This window comes from Rhineura floridana, chromosome 8 (assembly GCF_030035675.1).
Source record: "Rhineura floridana isolate rRhiFlo1 chromosome 8, rRhiFlo1.hap2, whole genome shotgun sequence".
NCBI lineage: Eukaryota > Metazoa > Chordata > Lepidosauria > Squamata > Rhineuridae > Rhineura > Rhineura floridana.
Genome location: NC_084487.1, coordinates 98,310,869 through 98,332,836, shown reverse-complemented (window position 1 = coordinate 98,332,836; position 21,968 = coordinate 98,310,869). Strand labels below are relative to the sequence as shown.

Genomic DNA, 21,968 nt, shown 5'->3' with positions numbered 1-21,968 from the left:
AAAGCGAAATAGTTGTGGAACAGGATGCAAAACAACTTGCCTTTGAGCTCTGTCTATGTTAAGTTGATCAACTTCCAGTATTAGTTAGAACTGGTGGTTTATCAATGAATAATAAACTGTTTTATTCAAAGTCTTCTCTCTTCCCCTCCCCCATCTTCTTTTCATCCAACACAGACAGCTGCAGAACCGGAACCTTCACCTGATGTACAAGGAGATGGGCCAAAAGATGCTTCAGACATTGCGTCAAATCTTTGTATGTTGGAGTTGTAGACACTAAGGCTATTTTGCATCATACATCTGTCTTGGTTCAAAACAGTTAATAGTTTTCATTCAAGCTAGAGTTTGGTGGGGGGATTAAGTCTGGCCTAAATGCGCAACAGAATGAGGTAGCAGAGCTTGAGGTGATAGAATGGATTGTGACCACATTCACCCCGCACATTTATTCCACTACTATTCTGCTTTAAACAGTCAAGTGTGGTTTGTGAAGGATGCTGAGAGTTGTTAGGAGACCCCTATTCCCCTCACAGAGCTACAGTTGTCAGAGTGGTTTAACAATCGGTCCTTCCCAGAGAACTCTGGGAATTGTAGCTCTGTGAGGGTAATAGGGTCTCCTAACAGCCCTCAGCACCCTTTACAGACTACACCTCCTAGGATTCTTTGGGGGAAGCCATGATTGTTTAAAGTGGAATAATGATGGAATAAATGTATGGGGTGAATGTGGCCTGTATCACTTTAGAATGGATTATGCCACTCTATGTGGAGTTACTTAGCTGTGTTTTCAAATGCTTGTCTATATTTAGGGTGGAAAAAACATAAAACTTCCATGCAAGTAGACAACTGGTATATTACGCTAGGCTGGAACTTTTTTTCTTGATGTGTTAATTTTTACTTGGCAGGTGCGCATACAGATATGAATCTGCAGTGGTACAGTACAGTCTGTCACCTTGTTCTGCTGTATGTGTAGATAAGATCCTAACTGCATAGAAAGGCTTGACTGGAAGGAGCACAGGATCTGAGACTGCACTCTAAACACACTAGGAAGTAAACCCAGTTGAACACTGTGACATAAGTTATGGGGGGGACAGTGGACACCACGCCCTTCCTGGGTATTGCTGTTTGGAGTGTTGCCTTCAGTAATCTGTCTGGGACCTGTTTTCATTAGATTAATAGCTAAAATATTTTTGTCCTGGTTTTTTATACAGAATTTCAGCATGTGTTTAAAGCAGCTAAACAGAGTTTTTAAAAGCAACATTTTCAGCACCAATGGAATCATCAAGCTTATAATAACCACCCAGTATGATGGGTAGAGAATTATTTTCTTGAAGGGACATTGCTGATTCTAGACACTTCAGTGTCCATGAAGCTCACTAGGTGACCTTGGGCTAGTCAGCATTTCTGAGCCTAATTTATCTCAAAGGTTGGTTGTGAGGATAAAATAGCTCCTTGGAGGAAAGGTGGTTAGAAATGTAATATCATAAAGTTGGTCTATTTATCTATTTAACATATTTGTATATCACCTTTCAGGGCCATACAGTCCATGAAGGCGGTTTGCATTGCAAACAAAAAGGATAACATACCACGTTCAAAATAACAATGATATATAAGGTTTTCCTGTATCGAGACCTTCTAAGAAAAGACTGTGGTGTTCTATTAAAGGCTACTGCTGTGTAACACATGAATTATAATATAAACAATGTCAGTGCCAAAACAGGAAGTATTCTCTGGAAAAGCTGCCTCTGCAAAGGGCAACTTCCCCCAGTTTGGTCATAGGGGAAGGGCTGAGAACCATGGTAAAAATGTTGGCCTATCAGATCGAGGTAGCAAGCATTGCCTTCCCTCTGATCTGGCTTTGTGACTTCATACAGACAAATCTGATTGGCTGTGTGACAGTATACCATCAATACTCTGCCTTTGTTATCCCTTATTTGGCTGTAATTACCTTGCTGTGAAGCTCCTGCTTTGCTTTGTTTTTAATTGGCACCAAAGCTGCAAATTACAGGAGAACGTAGCTGCAAACAGGTGATGATTGGGGCACAGAAATTGTAAGCAGGATGGTTGTTGTATGATACATTTCACGCACGCATATCCTGAAACCCTCTATTTGTTACCAAAATGTTAATGCGCAAATATTTGCCTTGGCTTCATTATAAACATTTCAGTCCGTTCACGCCCTTTTTGTAGATATTGAGGGTAATGTCAAAGCTGGGGTATAAATACTCAAAATAAATACAAATGTATTTAAATATTTGCAGCTGATGCAGATGCTTTAAAAATACTTCTGGAAATGAAGATGAAGAAGAGACAGAAAAAGCCCAGCCTTCCAAGCACTGTGACTGAACTTTCCACTGAAGAGGGCTCCAAAGTGTATGTTGTTGGCACTGCTCACTTCAGTGACAGCAGCAAAAGAGATGTAGTGAAGGTAAATTTTAAAAAATTTGGAATCTTAAAACGTTTTTAAGGGTGCCCCTCTGAAAGTCTTGACTGTTTTTGTAATGCTCAAAAGAAAGGAGTTGCCCCAAACCCTTTGGGGTTGAGAATATAGCAGCGGTGGTGGTGGTGGTTGGTAACTTTAAACAGAACCAATTCATATAGCACTTCTTACATGGACAGTGCTCTCATATACATATTTTATTCATCCTGATTAAATACCTATAAGGAGATCCTCTTATTATTCATGTTTTGATCACAGCAACCCAGGCCAGGGGTGGGGAAGAATGTATATGTGTGGGAAACTTTCTGGGGATTGAGGAGGGCAGGGTTCTGTTTTCTCTGAGGGCTGATATGGAATAAATAGGAATTTGGGGGGAACTGAAAAATCTCTTCTGGCTACATTTTTATTGTACTGATGAGCAAAAACATATTATTTTTCTTGAAATATTTTTAAACTGTAAGCTGCTCTGGAAGTTTTGGGGCTGATAACAATGGAATACAAAAATGTGTAATTAAAAATAAATACATTCTTTTCTGAGAGTTTCCTCTACTATAAGTGTATGAGAAACTGTATATGTTCCTCCACTTAAAAAAAGCATTCAGTTTTATTAAAAAATAGTTTGTGGAATGGGATGTGACTACTGTATGTTTGGAAAATACTCACACAGAAACATCAATACAGCCTTTTGTAATCGTGTCTGCAAATATATGACTGAATCCATTTTTTTCAGACAATACAAGAAGTACAACCTGATGTGGTCGTGGTTGAGCTATGTCAGTACAGAGTTTCTATGTTAAAAATGGATGAAAGAACATTGCTAAAGGAAGCCAAAGAAATCAATCTGGAGAAACTTCAGCAAGCTATAAAGCAGGTATGAGTTCTTCAGTGATAAAACCATATTTTTGTGTGTATGAGAGGTAATTCATCACAAATGAATTGAAATAATGCTTTCCCCAGCTTTTTATAATTCGCCACAGTTGAAGCTTATGAGAGCACACGGTGCTACAGAAGAGTTTAACTGCATAGCTGTTCGCATTCAGCTTTGTTCTGTAGGGAGTCATAAGAGCAGAAGTATGCGGGGAGCAGCTTTATACCACAGCAAAGCTGTGAATGCTCATGTAAAACCAATTGACAGGGTTAAAGTCCAGTCTGATACTCATGCAAAAATTCCCTGCAGGTCAACACCTAGAAAGGGCAACTAAAGAAGGATGACGTAACAAAATATGGTTCCTTGTAACGGCAAAAAAATAAATTTGAAATAAATAAACTTTTCCTTTTTTTGTTTTGGCACAGAAAGACTTTATTTTCTATATAAATTCTGAAACCAACACACTCTTGACTTGTACATGGCACACTGGTATCTGCAACTTCTAGCCGCCTCTCCAGTAAGCTTTTTAAAGATGTGTGAATTATAGAAACACAACCTCAAACTGCCACCATTTCCCTACGGAAGAAAAGCAGAGAAACAAGTGCTAAATCATTAACACCGTTTTGGTTGGCATGCTATTTTTAGCTAGTAATTTTATTTATTCTATCATTATTCTTTCAGATTATTTTTGTTTGTATTAAGAATTTGTTTCTGTATGTTGAGTGAACAATAACTACGTCATTTGCTGTATATTATAATTTTCTTCAAAAAAATTACTTTCTTAAAAGACAAAAAAAATCTTATGCAGGCAAGCAATTTGGCTAATAGTCGGGTTTATATTTGTACTAGGTCAAATAATGACCTCCATGTATGAATTGCTATTTGCATCTGTAGCTAAGTTAGTCAATGCAAAAAATTCAGGGCCTATTGGAGGCGTTGTAGATATGAACAACAGTGCAGTTTCCAAGATCCCCATTCCTCCATCTGCCTATGACCATGTTCAGAGAAACATCTCTGCTTGTTCATCTCTAAATAAGCTGAGATAGGAACAAGCCTTTGTGCGAGATGGCAAATAAACTAGGAAGTCTTCCCTTAACTATAGCTTCCTGTTTCATCCAAACCAGGAAACTGTGGCCAGCAGTTTCAAAACAAACCAGGCTACTAAGCCATAGTCTGAATTCTGTTTTAAAGAATTTAAATCTTGTTCTAAAGCTGTTAAACCTTTTGGCTATCAGATGAGATATTGTCATTTGAGCTTGTACATTATCTTCATAACCATACCATTTATCTAGATGTTCCACATCTTTAATCTGGAAGCAATCAAGGAGCACTTGCCTGGGAATTGCCTTGTTTTTCCCTCCCTGCTGCTCTCCAGAACAGGCCTTGGGTGAATTGTAGTGAACTGTGAAGCCAATATGAAGGTCACAGTCTCAATTCCTGCTCTGCCATGAAGATTGCTAGGCAGATTTATGGAAGTTGTACTCTGTGTCCTGAAGTTATTGGGTAAGGCTGAAATAAGTCCTATACATAAGGTAGGGAGGAAATTAAATCGAATAGCAGAAGGAAAGGCTTTTTCCAGTGAAGAGGAAAGGGGAACATGTTATTTTCCCCCAGCCTCTTCACCCACTCCTAAACTTGCAGGCACAAGGAGGTAATTCCAGTGGTATACACACTTTGCATGTGAAAGTTTGCAGTTTCAGTCCCTAGCATCTCAAAGGATCTTTGCTGGCTAAATGGACCAGTGTTCTGGCTTGGTTTACAACAGTTTCATATGTTCAGTTTCCCTCTGGGACTCTTGCCTAATTCTCATTGAGGTGGACTCAAGTTCTTCCTGAGGGCTGTACTCTAGAGTGGTACAGCCCAGATAGGTTTGCCACTCTGTCAGTCAGAAGTAGGTGTATGTATCACATGTGAGTATACCAGAATTTTTTAAAATTCATTTTCCCTTTCAGCAATTGCTCCTAAGGAACCTTTAACTGATGTTTACAACTCTGCCTCAAGGAAAAATGGCTTTTGTGTCTTACAGCCCTCTTATGGTATTCTTAGGCTGAACTCTTTAAAACAACTTCAGTCCCAGGCTATGGTCTGAAGGTACAAGAGGCCCAGCACCCTGCTGAAGCTAAGCGGGGTCAGGTCTGGTCAGTGCCTGTATGAGAGACCGCCTGGGAACCATATATAAGCCGCCTTGGGTTTCTATCATAAAAAAAGGTGGGGTATAAGGAGGAAAGGTGGAATAAAAATGTAATATATAGCTTAAATAGCTTGGGAAACATATAGATCAGCATTTCTGAACTTTGGGTTCTCAGATATTGTTGGACTGCGACTCCAATCAGCCCCAGCCAGCATAGCCAATGGTCAGGAATGATGGGAATTGTAGTCAAGCAATATCTAGGACCCAAAAGTTGGGGAAGGCTGATATAGATGATCAAAGCAAGCTCAAACAAATTTGAGTTCTGTTTTTAACAAAGGGTCATGGCCTACATGGGAGACGTACAGTAGATACGGATAATTGGGTAGATTTGGATATCTACAAGATCCTGATATGCTGAGATTTTGAAATCACAGCTGTTGTGTATTTAATGTAACTTCACCAATATGCTGAAAACAGAATTGTGACACGTCACACATCTTTGACATGATGGATTTTCCTTCAGTACCCTTGGCATGCTCATTGATGCAAGTAGCGTTTGGACAACTATCCAGTTAGCAGCAAGTTACTGCCTGAGTAAGTGTGGGCAAGGGGATATGGCTAGCCACTGACCTGTGACTCAACACTAACACAACAATTTTTCCTTCTTGTTGCATTTTTTAAAAAACATTGCAACATAAACTCTGTCGCACATGCCTATATGAAAGCAGGATCATAACATTTTCTTGGCTAGTTAGCTGCAGGAGTAATAGGAGCTAATTGATGACATGAGATTTTCCTGCATCTGTGTACATCCTCAGCTAGCTGACAGGTTTAATAATAATTTTAAACACCCAGTCTTTCAGCTCTGATGCTTTTATAGCAACTTGCCTGTTGCCATGTATTTTGATGGAAAAACTGGGATCCCCCTTTTAGGAGGCTTTATTACCCTGACCTTTGAGCAAGAGGTGGGGCACTGAGGTTTGAGCAGATTGAGAATAAAAATGGCCCCTCTCTAAAGCAAAAACATGTATAAGAGCTTCAGTGGTTGGGCAGAACCAAGCAGAAACAAGAGATTTATCTATATCTGCCCTGGGCTCCTACTGGGAGGGAGGGAGGGATATAAATCTAATAAATAAGTTCTGAGCTTCTGGCATGTGTATGATTTCCCTCCCTACCCCATCTTAGATTAGGGGGGGCTTGTCTGCTATGTGAAAACATTTTGCCTCTCTAACGTGCCTAGAAACTGGGTCCTTAAGCAGCTGTTTTTTGCTGAGTAAGACCATTGTTCATTTAGCCCAGTATTGTCTTCTCTTAACTGTCAACTGCTCTCAGCCAGAGGTTTTTCGAAGGCTTGCTATCAAACATCCATTAACTGGAGATGTCATGATTGAACTTCAGACTTACCCTCATGCAAAGCTTGTCTACCACCGTTAAGACATTGTCACCCTTTTCATAGTTGTATTATGAGCATATACGTGTAGATTTTCTTTCCTATTGTGTGTGTGCTGTATTCTTCAAGTTCTACTAATTTGCCTAATTCTAGTTTTGCTATGTATTTGGGGGGGGAATGAGCTTTGAAGAGCACTGAAATCTATTCCTTAGCTATTGGAAAATGTATTCAACCCTGCTCTGGCTTTTGCACACTTTCTTTGAAAGAAATCTGCACAGCATTCTACATTACTTTTTATGCTGTGGAATCCAGAGCATTTGTGCAGCCCTGTCTATATCCCTGTGAAACAAAAGGGGCTAGTAAGCTTAATTCTTACCTGGCTAATTAGCTGAGCACTGAAAAATGAAGGCCATGGTAGTACTCACATCCCTTACATGCAGGTGAGAGGTTGCACTTGTGTACGTGTTTTTCCAGTGTCCTTTCTCTGATTCTGCAGCCTCCCAAGCTAACACACTAGTGAAGGGTAGCAGTAGCTGCAGTGGCTGAACCAGGAATCAGGAAAGGACACCCAGTCCCATGATGTGCTCATTATGGGCTTCACTGCATTGTGATCTAGGTTTGTTTCCCATTTTAACTGCAGCTGCTGCTGAAGTTTCATGCTTTAGCAAGAGAAATGGTGAACAGAAAAGTAATCCTGAGCAAGGATAGATTTCTAGAGATACAGCTACTATATTTTTGCTTATTTGGTACAGATTCAAGTGCCTTAAATTTTCGTTTCTCTTATTTTTCAGCGTAGTGCCTAAATATATATGCCTCACCTTTAAATTCTAAGACTAATTTGTGTCATAGAGAATCTGTAGCGTAATAGTAATGTTAGTAAAAATAATAATCCCCCTAGTTTAAACTGCCAAAGTTAGCAGGTGTCTCCTATGTGGCAATTGTCCAGCTGTATGAATGGAAAGAAAAAAGAACTGAGGTGGAATATTTTTCAGTTGACTACTGTTGCTACTACTGACATAGAACCAGACTTCCTATGCCTGGATTACTTCACTGATTGCTTTTGGCACATAATCTCCCAGTAAATCTGATCTCCCTGTTCCTTATTCCTAGCAAGATAGCCTATAGAGAAGTGGTTTTATGGTAAGGATCAATTGTTTGAAAGATTTGGATGGATAAACAGGTACAACCAGATTGGGTTCTTCAAAAGATTTGGATGGGTGAACAAATGTGAAGGCAGGTTAAGAACTCCTTCTACAACGTAGTCCATAACAAATCTGTGGATCATGGATAATTATAGCTCCATAAACCTTATCTAGGTAACCTAGTACACCATCCTTACAATGTTGCTGGCAAGGCATATAAATATGGCATTTGGTTAGCAGGTCAGGTAGGGATCTTATGGGATCATACTATTATGTACATGTTTCAGGTATTTCTAGACTGTTTAGCAACATAAAGCTTTGTTTGTACACTGTGTGTGTAATATATACACATACCAAACTGTATGTAGCTAATGCACTTCTGAGTTGTGCAAATGTTTCATGTTGCAGCCCCTCCTTTTTTAATGCAGCAGATAAATAAGACTGTTTTAATTACAAACCTATGCAAGGAATTACTCGTTATTCACAATACTTAGTCACTTACTTCTCTTGGGGAGAGATGGGTGGGTAGAAACCATAAATATTATGCCAAAGCCAGGCAGGTTTATTTAGTAATATTTTCTTCCCTTTTCCTCCACAAGGAAACAAATTAGCAGATGACTAAAAGGCTTTTTAGCAATGATCCTGTATATACATGTTAAAATAATGGGGATTGTGTTCAGCAATAAATCAGCTCCCAAAGGCAGAGATTATGTTTTTCTCCTTTGCCAGAATAATTCATGTTTCTCCACAACTGTTAATGGCATCATTGTCTTTTCTAGTAATCTGTAAAAGGTTATCTCATTCATTTTAATGTTTCCTCTCCCCCCCCCTTTTATGACAGAATGGGCTCATGTCTGGATTGATGCAAATGCTGCTGCTGAAGGTCTCTGCACATATCACAGAGCAGCTGGGAATGGCTCCTGGAGGGGAGTTCAGGGAGGCTTTCAAAGAGGTGAGATTGTTTTAAAAAAAATACTATGTGTGTGTTTCTCCCTGAGGTAAAAATGCTGCGTGAACTGTAGGAGGCTGATAACTAAATAAACTGGTGTGGCATTTCACTTGGATCACATTCTTTGTGTCTCTTAAAAACAAATCAAAATCTGAAAAAATACTTGTGAAAAGAATGTCTGTTTTTTAAATCTGATCCTTCCTTCTACAGCTGTCAGTCTTGAGTGTGCAGGAAGCATACCTTGACTGACAGCTCAGTTGAAAACAAAAATGTTTGTTTGTGACACAACCTGCAGCATCTTTGCCTTCTGCTGTATGTAACATTAATAACTAATGTGCATATTCTCTTGCAGGCTAGTAAAGTACCTTTCTGCAAATTTCATCTTGGGGACAGACCAATTCCAGTCACTTTCAAGAGAGCTATTGCTGCACTTTCTTTCTGGCAAAAAGTCAAGCTTGCTTGGGGCCTTTGCTTCCTTTCTGACCCAATCAGGTAGGGATGAGCATGATACCTTGTGAACCAAAATGGTTTAATCTCAGGAGCTATAGGACACTCAAAGCCTGAGGCATCTCTGAGCCCTGTGATACATTTCAGGGCTTTGGCAAGTATTTTTGGTGCCAGTAATAACAAAAGAAAGGCTGACAGTTGTAACAGTAGATCAGAGATGGGAACCTGGAGCCATCTAGATGTTGTTGGACTTCAACTTCCATCACCCTTGGCCATGCTGGCTGGGGTTAATTGGAGCTGGAGTCAAACAACATGTGGAGGGCCCCAGGTTCCCCATCCCTTCAGTAAACAGCAAAATGCATACAGCTGTTGCATAGATGAATACAAATCCACTGCTAAATATAATGCAACATTTAATACCTAATAATAGCAAAAGAATGCTCCATAGCACTGAATGATCATAACACTGAAATATAAACAGGCAAAGAACGACATATGATACAAGATCCTTTAAACTATTCATTTAAGTGTCCTTAATCCATGCAAACAGCTCCTTGTGACAGAGGGCATTTAGTCTGGAATATCAATTCAAATTTGGAGTTGATTGCACGGACGTCTAGCAAGGGGCACCTGAAGAATTGTTACGAAACAGGGTGAAAACCAGATGCCTTTAGTGCTTTTGCCACTTCACATCTTTGAGAAACTTGAGTCCTGTTCACACGTTTACTCAAGTGTAGGACAATTGTGTGAGGAGTAGGGGAAGACTTTTAGCTCCACCCCTGAAATCATTGTACAGTTGTCTGTAAGGAAATTTCAGCTGATAAGCTCCTGTTCATGTGTAGGGAATCCACAAAATCAGAACACCTAGTGGTACGGATGTCCCGATTGCGCAGAGCCTGTACATTGAGCAGGAGTTGATGTGTTGAGGATACTTTACAGATGGTTGTGGTTCTAGAAACAGAATGAAGCCAATGGGGCTAAAAGCATGGCCCTACTCCCCAGTCACCATGCAACTGCCCTACAAATGAATAATGCATAAATAGGACTTTGTTTACTTTGCGTTGGTAGTTGGATGATGTGATATACATTGCTATAGAGTTTTTTTTCTATATATGTGGTTCTTTTTATCATAACAATTATCAGTCTGTTTTGATCAATCACACAGTGGCAGTAGTGCAGTGATCTTTTTATAGTGTCCTTTACCATAAGTAGTTCTCTGCATGCTTATATTTCAGTGTGACGTATATGCATTAGTGTTCAATGCCAGAATATTGCCATGTATGAAATGTTGCATTATATACAGCAGTGGATTTCTCCCATATGCCAATAACAGTTGTATGCCTGAGAGCATCTCACAGTCTACAACAGAATGAGCAATGTGTTTGGTAACAAGGGCCAGTTGAGGAATATAGCATGCACTGGAGAGCTGTAAAAATAAAGAGAGAAAGAGTGCCAAGTTGTATATTTAAAGTGCATGTATTAGCATTATTTATATGGTAGTCTCAGGAGCATTGTAGCAGTTCCAGAGCTCTGTATAAGGCAACTGCATATGTTTTGTGGATGCCAGAATACAGTGGATGGACATAATTCATTATTTCTACAATACTGGTGTTAAACAATTACCTTCAAATGTGGAAAAGAAGCAGTGTAACTATTTGAGACTCTACCTAGAGCACACAATATGTTTTGTGTTATACAAAACTGAGCCTTTTCAGAATAGTTGTGTTTAGAGAAAATAAATGCAACAAAAAAAGAGAACAGAGTCCAACAAATGTTCCATAAGTTTCTACCATGAGCCTAATAAGAACAGAAGGAATTTGAATCCTCCAAGTGAGAGAGAAAGTTGCTGCTTTTGGAACTGCATGGTGGTGCATCACCAATGCAGAGGTATTGTTTTACAATATGAGGCAGGGAAGGCCAGTGTGGGTCAACTTTGTCATTCATTATTGTACATTTGACCTTCTTATAAGGTGAGTTAAGACGGCATTGCACTTTAACATACTTCACATGGACAGACAGGAGCCAGAAATGAACTAGCAAAGATGGAGTCTGTGTTTTACCAGTTGGCCAATTAGGGTTGGGGGTGGTGGGATAAATAATGCTGCAGTTCTGTTCTCTATCAGTGAGGAGTAAGTCCCATTGAACTCAATGGGACTTATGTCTGAGTAGACATGCACAGGATTTCATTACAAAATATGTATTTTAGAAAAATTAACTCAAAAACTTGCAATAAACTTATTGCTGAATACAAGGTGAGACTGCTTACGTAAGAAATCATTATGACCATCTTTGCATGGAAAGTATGTCTGTCTCAGCTTTGAATCTGAATACAGAAGAATCTTTAAAATAGGAAGCATGATCACCTTACCATCCACTAATTGGGTAGCCCAAGAAATAACTTACACTTGTGTAGAGGTTGAACGTCTTAACCAAAAAAATTCAAAAAATTATCATAGAAGATATATCTTCAAGCTATTGAAGAAAATATTCTCTCATACAGCTGTCCTGATGTGACAGATAATACATCATAGTGTGAATTTTCCATGCAGAAGTAAAGGAGACACTATGTCCCTTAAGGACTGGTTTAAAAAAAATATAAAAAGTATCAGAAGAAGTCATAATGGCCAGTGATGATAAATTTTCCTCTGTGTAGTTTGAAAAAAAGAGCCTTTCTCACACTCTCACATATGTCACAGCCATTTATAAAAATCATATCCACCTGCCTATCATCTGACATCAGCATATGGGCGAGGTGGTGGGATTTGATTCTGCATTGGCTGCACATGTGAGTAGCCAAAGCAGCAGAATTTAACCACTGCTCACCAGCTGAGTGGGAGTTAACATCTGCTCAGTTTGGCTGCATGTGCCTATTCCCAGCAGCACAGCCGAACATGCACACTCCTCCCTAAATGCCATACAATACCTACTGATTAAATCAGTTTATATATAAGGGGGCATTAACCACAGTAGTTCAGATATGAAAGGACAAGTAGAAGAGGTGACCACCTTCTAGTCTTAAGACTTGGCTATTGCAAAATTCATTGTTCCCTAATAAAATGATCATGAGTCCCATGTTAACAGATAATCAAACTAGGAACACTTTGATACTGTCCCTCAGTACTGAGTCAGACAATGTTACATGCTGATGCTGGAACCATTGACTTGCTAAAGGGTGCATCTTGTGCTACTGCTTTTGAGTTTTGGCATCATTGAGGCTTCCAGTTATATGAAGTACAACATAACCATAATAGCAGAGCAAGGCTAAACTTCTCTCCAAGGAAATTGTTGTTGTTATGTGCCTTAAAGTCGATTACGACTTATGGTGACCCTATGAATCGGCGACCTCCAATAGCATGTCTTGAACCACCCTGTTCAGATCTTGTAAGTTCAGGACTGTGGCTTCCTTTATGGAATCAATCCATATCTTGTTTGGCCTTCCTCTTTTTCTACTCCCTTGTTTTTCCCAGCATTATTGTCTTTTCTAGCGAATCATGTCTTGTCATGATGTGTCCAAAGTATGATAACCTCAGTGTCATCATTTTAGCTTCTAGTGATAATTCTGGTTTAATTTGTTCTAACACCCAATTATTTGTCTTTTTCACAGTCCATGGTATGTGCAAAGCTCTCCTCCAACACCACATTTCAAATGAGTTGATTTTTCTCCTATCCATTTTTTTCACTGTCCAGCTTTCACATCCATACATAGAAATCGGGAATATCATGGCCCAAACGATCCTGACTTTAGTGTTCAGTGATACATCTTTGCATTTGAGGACCTTTTCTAGTTCTCTCATAGCTGCCCTCCCCAGTCCTAGCCTTCTTCTGATTTCTTGACTACTGTCTCCATTTTGGTTAATGACTGTGCCAAGGTATTGATAATCCTTGACAAGTTCGACGTCCTCGTTGTCAGCTTTAAAGTTACATAAATCTTCTGTTGTCATTACTGTAGTCTTCTTCACATTCAGCTGTAGACCTGCTTTTGTGCTTTCCTCTAACTTTCATCAGCATTCGTTTCAAATCATTATTGGTTTCTGCTAAGAGTATGGTATCATCTGTATATCTTAAATTATTGATATTTCTCCCTCCAATATTCACACTTCCTTCATCTTGGTCCAATCCCGCTTTCTGTATATGTTCTGCATATAGATTAAACAAATAGGGTGATAAAATACACCCCTGTCTCACACCCTTTCCGATAGGGAAACAAACAGTTTCTCCATGTTCTGTCCTTACAGTAGCCTCTTGTCCAGAGTATAGGTTGTGCATCAGGACAATCAGATGCTGTGGCACCCCCATTTCTTTTAAGGCATTCCATAGTTTTTCATGACCTACACAATCAAAGCTTTTGCTGTAATCTATAAAGCACAGGGTGATTTCCTTCTGAAATTCCTTGGTCCATTCCACTATCCAATGTATGTTTGCAATATGATCTGGCATTTCTCGCACCATATAGGGTAAGAGTCCAAGAAAATAACATGTTTCTGGTTAGAGTTAGGTTGATATGCTTTGTCTTATCCACACCTCCCTCTCACTACTTGAGCATGAAAGGGTAACAACTTTACTTTCTACTGCACTTGCTGTAGAAATGTCTGCCAAGTTTTTTTTTTTTAAATGAAAATTGATTTCCTGGGAAAACAGATTTCTGTACCAAGTTCCTACCACCTCTAAATCTATGGAATATGCACAGTACTTTTTATGCAAAGCTTTTTAATCTTGTTTGTGTGTGTGTGTTATTGTAGTTCATGTTGTAGCTGTTTGTGAGCTGTCTTTTAGTAAGGCTTTTTCTGCAGAAAAGGTGATCAACAAATTCAATTTTTATCACTGCCACCACTTTTGCAGTTAAGGAGCACTTTCTTTCCTGCAACATAGATGTCCTGGTTCTGTTACATGCTTGCTTTAATTGTAGGCTTCTTGAGCATAGTTTCAAGTGACCAACTTTCCACACACGCTGTTCAGTACTGTGTAGCTACCTCTTTTGTAATAAGCCCTGGAAATCCAGCTTGCTGAAAGGCTACTAGCTATGCCGGACCACACCCTTATACTCTCCATTAGTAGTTATCACTGCCTGGTTCTGTTCTCCCCATCAGTAATAACAGGTTAAACATCTAGTTTCATCTGTAAGAAATGTTGTTGAAAAAATGGAGAAATCTCTCTTGGTGCTCTTTTTTATTGATGTTGAATTTCAGTGTATTATTTTTATCACTCATGTCTGCAAAACAAAATTTATAAAGAGCAGCAAATTATAAACAAATTATTACTGCTGCCTGGAACAAAGAGTTCTTAACTGATAATTGAGAAGCAAATAAAGAGTATGGCAGATATCCATTGGCTGAGAGTTGCATAATTTTTGCATCACCACTGAAAAAGCCCTGCCTCTTATAGCGACATGACTGATCTTACGAATCAAAGAACTGAACAGGTCATCTGTCACTGATCTTAAATGCTGGGCACGTCCTTATGGGAGTGGCTAGTTAGGTAGGTAATCTGGCCTCAAGGCTTTAGGAAAGCTTTAAAGTACAGTAAAAGCATTAAAATGTGTTAGCACAGGGTGGCTGAAATGTGCAGTTGTAGGATGAGCGTCCTACTAATTATGCACTTCCATAGTCCTTTTTTCACAAATGGAAGACTGTGTGTAAAATGGACTTGTGAGGTGTCACACGATTGTTGTGAAATGGTAAGTATGAGCATAATGATGTATCAAGCAAGTCTTAGAGAAGAGACCATATTTTTACTTCTTCTGCTTATCAAAGATCATTTTTTATTTATTTATTGAATGTATATCCTGCTCTTCCTCCCGAAGGAGCCCAGAGCAACATGGGTGCAATATTTCTGATCCCTAGCATAAAGGCTGGTATATTGCATACTATAGATGTTGTCATTGTTGGAAGTTACTGTTTTTACATTTGCTTTCATTCATCTCTGAGAATATAATACAGACACTGGGACTGTTTGTTTCAGTAAAGATGATGTGGAGAAATGTAAACAAAAGGATTTGTTGGAGCAAATGATGGCAGAGATGATTGGTGAGTTTCCTGATCTTCATCGAACAATTGTCTCAGAAAGAGATATTTACTTGACCTACATGTTGAAGCAAGCTGCAAAGCGAACAGAACTACCTCGTGCTTCTGAAGGTAAGTTAACATTTTTCAGTAGGAAATGCCCTCCTCCAGTCATGTTATTCTCTAACTATGCTGCTTCTCAGGAAATCTAAACTCGTATGTATAGATGATGAATGTGTCAGCTTGAGTAGAGAGTCTTGAATTATTCCAGCTTCAAAGAATAGCCCTTAGCACAGGGAGAGGGAATCTGTGGGCCTTCAGATCTTGTTAGGACTCCAACTCCCATCAGCCTCGGTCAGCATAGCCAATGGGTAGGGGTGCTGGGAGTCGTAGTCCAATAACTTCCCTATTCCTGCCTTAGCTAACTATTTCGGACTTTGCCTAGACATCATTTGGGACTTAGACTCAGTTGTGGCTAGAGTGCTGGGTCTGGATTCAAATCCTGAACTCTGCCTGGAACAGACAAGTAGAATTGGCTGCATTTGTGTCTTGCTGTTTAAAGATTTTCCTGTATCTTTGTTTTTCATTGCGTTGACTATAGAGCAGCCTAAAATTATTAACAATCATTAAAAAATGAACATACTGGATGTGATCTTCTCGTTTTGTTTGTTTTTCTGCCCTCTCTTAGCGGAACCTAGAAGATGCGTCCCTTCCATTGTAGTTGGGGTGGTTGGAATGGGTCATGTGCCCGGGATTGAAAAGAACTGGAATACGGACTTGAACATCCATGAAATAATGAGGTAATTCTCTCTCTGGTAGGTTTGGACATTTTCCTTATGTTACAATTTCTGCAGTTAGCCTTGGGCAAGAGGGAAAAAAAAGCCAGTGAATAGGTATAGTGGCAGGCTGCTCATTGCAGTAAGATGAACTTCCAGAGATTTGGGCGATGAGACTAAACCACAGAAAGTTTTGGGACTGCATGCTCCTCCTGCTCCTCTGGTACAGCAGTAGACTTGTTCACACAAACCATGGATCAGTGTGAATAAACAAGCATGTTTGTGCGTGAAATGAAAACTGCTCTTTCATCACTTGGACTGCTGTGCTGGAAGCTAAGCCATGTGAACACTTAACATTATATGCGAACTTGGGCTCATGGTTTGTCTCACTCTAAACTAACCACAAGCTATAACCAAGGTTAGATCTTGCCTTGCCATATGTGGCTTTTTGGGGGGTGATGAACAACAAGCCCCGGTTCGTACATAACGCTAACCCAAAGCATGGCATATCTCCCAGTAGAACAGCAGGAGCAGAGGAGGAGCAAAGCAGCCATGATTTTTGTCGTGTGCACCACACTGCTTGCTCGTTCATGCATAGCCATGGGCTAGCTTAGCACTGCATCTGAACAAGGCCAGTGTGTAGTAGATATAGACTTCCACTTCTGATTTCCTTAACTACAGCTTGTCATGCCTTTTAAACTGATAAACTATAGTTAACATTAACAATGGTTTGTTTGAAACAAGTCTATTGCAAATCACGGATTATATTACAAGAACATAAGAAAAAACTCTGCTGGATTAGCCAAAGGCCTGTCTAGCCCAACATCCTATCTTCCACTGTGGTCAACTAGATGCCTATGGGAAGCCCACAAGAAGGTCATACGTCACTCCCTTGCTCACATTCTCATTAAGGGTTTTAGAGTTTGGGTAAAAAACTAAACTGTGGCTAATGGAGAACACAATTGAAGGCTTTCTAACTACTTCTATTCTGCAGCTGTGTCCAAGGAAGATTTTTTTGGAGGAGGGGGGTCACAAGCCTGAAAGTTCACTGTGGCTCATTCTTATCATGCTAAATATAGTTTAGCATGACATATGAATGCAGCCAGTGAATGTTCGTTTAAATGAAAATAATGGTGCAAGAAAAAAATACGTTCCAATATGTATGAATTAACTGATTTTCCAAACTCCTTTTTCTACATTGGAAGGCTCACTGTAAAATACAAAGAATTTCAAAAATTGAATCCATTGTTATATAAATAAATCATAGGATGTGTAATAACAAATACCACTGTTAACTATTTAGTTCATGACCTGATTCATATGAGATGATTTTCATTTCCAGCAATTAATGTTTGAACTTTACCTTATATGCTGTTACTGGCAGAATGGGGCAAAATGACTATAGGGGTGTTGTGTGTGTGAGGCTATCAGCTGTTACACTCCCACCACTAAACAATTAAACAATATATTGATTGGGGAATGAAAACTGCAGCATGATACATACTGAATTCTCACCCACCTAAGTAATGAAGATAATGGCAGAAATGATAGTGTTTGATGCAAGTAGCGTTTAGTATTTCTTCTAGCACAGCTGGATGGTAAGTCTCTTCTCCCCCCCCCCTCCTTGTTTCAGTGTGCCACCTCCATCACCCTCAAGTAAAATCCTCAAACTTGTTATAAAGGCCACGGTATTTGGACTAGTGGGCTATGGCTGCTATAGGATGGGACAAAGGACAGTCCGGTTTATTCTCTCTATGCCCGTTGCACAGAACTATCTTCAGAAACTGGCAGATGTAAAGCCTCACCACTGAATTGGAAGACTCTGCAACTACCTAGAGCAAAATGCATCATACTTAAAACTGGATTGGAAAGAAATGACTGTCGAATTTAACAGAATTCTGTCCAAAGGTCTTATTTGACTCTTGAGTTACAGCATAACCAGTGGATTGTCATTAAATGCTACACCAGCTGGGACCTAAATGAATAAGCATTCACTCGCAAACCTGGCTAAATGTGCAGCATAAAAGTACATGCCAGTATAAGGTACCGAAAGTATGTACACATATATATTATACTATTATGTGTATATTGTGTATTTATAAAGATGATGATATAGTGGACAGACAACATTGAATCTAATATTCTTGGACACAGTTCACTGGAAAGTTCCAATGTGCACGCACCATTGAAATGAATGAGACCTGTACAAAACTGCAGCCATTCATTCCAGTGAAGCTAGCACAGAAGAATGTCCTGGTGGATTGTGTCCCTTGATTTCTTTTTCCAGAACAGAGCAAACAATATGCTAGTTGCATTCCTATTAGAAAGCACAGTGGCCCATTAGGTATGTGTGTGTTCGGTATAAGTAATGCCAAGCTATCCTTCCTGGTGCCAAGCACCTATAAAATTACTTAGAAGGACCTCTTCTTACTGAAAAACATTTATACTTAGTGGCTTTTTAAAAGAAAACAAATGGCAGAAGCTTTTGAAATATCAGAAACTTGCTGGCTGCTATTGATAAAACCTCTAAATGTCTTTTACAAGCCTTACTGACTTTAAAAAAAGTTGCCTTCAGCATTGTACCCAGTGGACGTGATCCAGCCAAAATTAATCACTTTAAAATCCTGGCTTTAAAATTTCAAAGGGATTACAATCACTTTGAATTTTAATGGAAGGTATAAGAGTGCTTAAGTTTGGCCAGCTTAGCCTTCCCTAGCCTGATGCCCTCCAGATGTGCTGGACTAAAACATGGAAGGCACCAGGTTGGCAAGGCTGGCCTAGATCACACCTTCCCAACAATTGTTCTCTCAAATGAACTGTTCAGTTGTAATCTGACTGATTTTTTTAAAGTTGCTGTTGGGTAACTTCCTATGTTTACAGGGCACACAGTTCCTCCAAGATTAGATTTAATTTTATTCATATTGGTAAACCAAATCCTCTCAGTGTAAATTTCAGTACTGCAAAATTGTTGAGACTCGTGTAGCCCTCCTACTATTGAGGTTTCACTTCAGTTCTTTGGGGAAAAATAAATCTGGAACTGTTGTGTATGTAGTATTTACCCTTCATTCCTCAGATGCCATGTAAGCTATTATCACAATTCCAGTGGAATATAATAAAATACTGATTTAAAAAAAATCAGCGGAATGTTATTTTAACAGATATCAATCAGTATTTTTAACTGCCTAGGTTTTGTTTGTGTAGCTTTTATGGATCCTTTTCAATAATTCTTTTTTTAAAAACATACATTTTTTAAAAAAACACATTTTGTCATGTATGCTTTGTAGACATTTATATGCCCTTCAGATTGCCTTTGAGTGCATACTATGTGTTGCCATCTCAACAGAATATTAATCATAAAAAATATGGCTGTTAATCTATCCTGTGAAAGCATCTTGCCTTTTATGCAATTGTTGTCCATCTTTTTTGGAGACGGTGCTGTTTGGACAATGAGCGAGAAACTGAACACTGAAATCGGTAGGATCCATAACCTGACTGCATGTTTAGCAAAGCAAATGTGAGGAGCACATTTCCAAATGAATACCACTTATGTAGGTTTTCTTCTCACCGAACGTAATACAGAACAGATAAGTGCACTTGGGTCCCATGGGCCGGCAAGAAACAAGAGTTATGCACAATTAGCTGTGTAATGAATATGGCTGTGTTTAGGTTTTGGTGCTTACTTAAAAGAAGGCTATCATTTTGTTTTCTTGCTGGTGATATTGCAGTAGCGGTGTTTAGGGGAATTCCACATTGTTGAATGAGGCTTATAATGGATTGTTTTATTGAACTTAATGGAAGTAGTACACTTGCAGGGCCCAATGCACTGTATTCCCCAACATCAGAGGAAATAAATATTCCTAAATGAAATTTGACACTTTTTTTGCATCATATATTGTAATTATATCTGCAAAAAAAACCAAAACCTGATGTTTGCTTGTTAATAGCACTCAACACAGTTTACACTGGAACTGTAACACTTAACTGTATTATACAATTAAGTGGTTTGTGTTTGAGAACCAAAGTAGCAGTAAGAAATGTGGGGGAAATAGTCTTCCCCCCACCATTCATATGCAAATCTTTTGAATAGCTTATACACTTGATTAAACAAAAACATTTTTAACTGAAATGTGAAATGATGGGAGAGGGTCGGTAGGTTGTTGTTTTTTTACAGGTGCAAATCCAACACAAGGTGCAAGAAGTTAAGGATCATGTCATTGGACCTCACCACGTACTGCTTTGCTGACAATTGTCTGGAAGAAAAAGGAGACTGAGCTGGAAAGTACTATGTGTATGCAACTTTTCACCAGTTGGAATGATTATTTTAATTATGATGGTTTCTCCTTTGTTAACTCTTAAGAAGTTTGATAAAATGCTTCCAAATAAGTTTATTTTTTATCATACTTCGGGGAATATGTTAGAAAATGAGATAAGAGGGGCTATTAAAACTAGCTTTTATGTCTTACCAAAACATGTCACAAACCTGTTAGATCTCTTTGTGTTCCCCCACCCTCATTTTGTAAGTTAACTGTATTATGTTTACTTCAAAGTATTTCATACTCAGGTAAACTTTGCAAAAGATTAAAACAAAGTTGAATGGCAAATGTGAGCCTTAAGCTTGAATGGACTAATGTTAATGATGGACTGGAGGCATGCTGTATTCTATGTATTGCCATATGCCAAAAAAGAGAACAAGAATAAAATGATTTGCTGTAAGCTATCATTTCATAATTATTAATTCAGAGTGTGTTTTATTCAAAAGTGTATGAAATGACCATTCCATATCGCAAAAACTTCTGCCCAATGCATTTGAATGGTGCTACCAGTATTTGATACTATACTGAATGCTTCTCAGCACTGGACCTAAGTAAAATTGTCATTAAATATTCCCCATGAATCCTGAGGAAAGACCATTCGTAGAAGAAGGTTCTGCTTCATGAAAAAATGCAACTTGTAATAATAAAAAGTGGATTACTGAGTCCGTTGTTTTTTACTGTAGTGTAGAAAGAAGATACAGCACTTGAAAATTGCTGAGGGTTTTGGTGGACTACTAAATGATTTTTCTGCCTGTTGTAGAAATTAACGTGCTGTATGATTTAATTGTATTGCTTCATTTATTTCTTATATATTGGGGTCCTCCTGGGAGGAAGGGCGGGATACAAATCAAATAATAAATAAATAAATATTTTATTGTAATACAATAAAATACAAAAGAAAGAAGCAATTAAGATACTGTTAAAAATCAATACAAATATTTAATATGACAGGCTGTTTCCCATCTTCAACCACAAATGTACAAACACGCCACGGATCACCTGAATGAAGTTCACAGACCACTGGTAGCCTGTAGACCACAGCTGGGGAACCCCTGATATAGCATATTCTATAAGACTACTACAAACATAGATATAGAGAAACTAACCCATCACATTCTCAGCATCAGCCTTAACCATTTTGGTGACCCAGGCAAAAGATTAAAAGGGCTGTTTTGTGTCTGCATTGGCTCTGGTTTTATAGGCCTGTAAACATCACTCCCAGGTAAATGCAGAAGATGGCTTTGTTTTAACAGGCTGTATTATTAGTACAGCAGTGTAAGACAGCTTCTTTCTCTGGTGAAGCTACAATTTTTCTCTTTTGTTTGTGTTAGGCTGCAGCTGTAGGCTACCTAACCCAACTCTGGATGACTTGCAGATCAGTGTGTGAATTGATTCTGTGGGAAAGCATTGACTATTTCCTGCATGATCATTACAAGCCCATCCTAGCTGTACTTTTGGGGAAGTGAGACTTGCACTGATTTTGATGTGAGTACAATACTGTAAACAAAAAAAAATTACACAG

General features: G+C 38.9%; 1 protein-coding gene across 3 annotated transcripts in view; it reads left to right on the top strand.

The window, feature by feature from the left end:
• The window catches only part of TRABD (TraB domain containing), a 33,772-nt gene extending 12,904 nt beyond the window's left edge, over positions 1-20,868 (top strand). For 2 of the 3 annotated variants that reach the window (XM_061640215.1, XM_061640217.1), the window contains exons 3-10: positions 175-253; positions 2,253-2,419; positions 3,162-3,302; positions 8,804-8,914; positions 9,264-9,403; positions 15,317-15,489; positions 16,046-16,157; positions 17,767-20,868. In XM_061640215.1, coding sequence (XP_061496199.1) covers positions 175-253; positions 2,253-2,419; positions 3,162-3,302; positions 8,804-8,914; positions 9,264-9,403; positions 15,317-15,489; positions 16,046-16,157; positions 17,767-17,944 — 1,101 coding nt within the window. In that variant the 3' untranslated portion in view covers positions 17,945-20,868. Of the gene's footprint in view, positions 1-174; positions 254-2,252; positions 2,420-3,161; positions 3,303-8,803; positions 8,915-9,263; positions 9,404-15,316; positions 15,490-16,045; positions 16,173-17,766 lie in introns of all 3 variants that reach the window. The other variant, XM_061640218.1, reaches the window with a different exon arrangement.
• Positions 20,869-21,968: the final 1,100 nt, after the last annotated feature.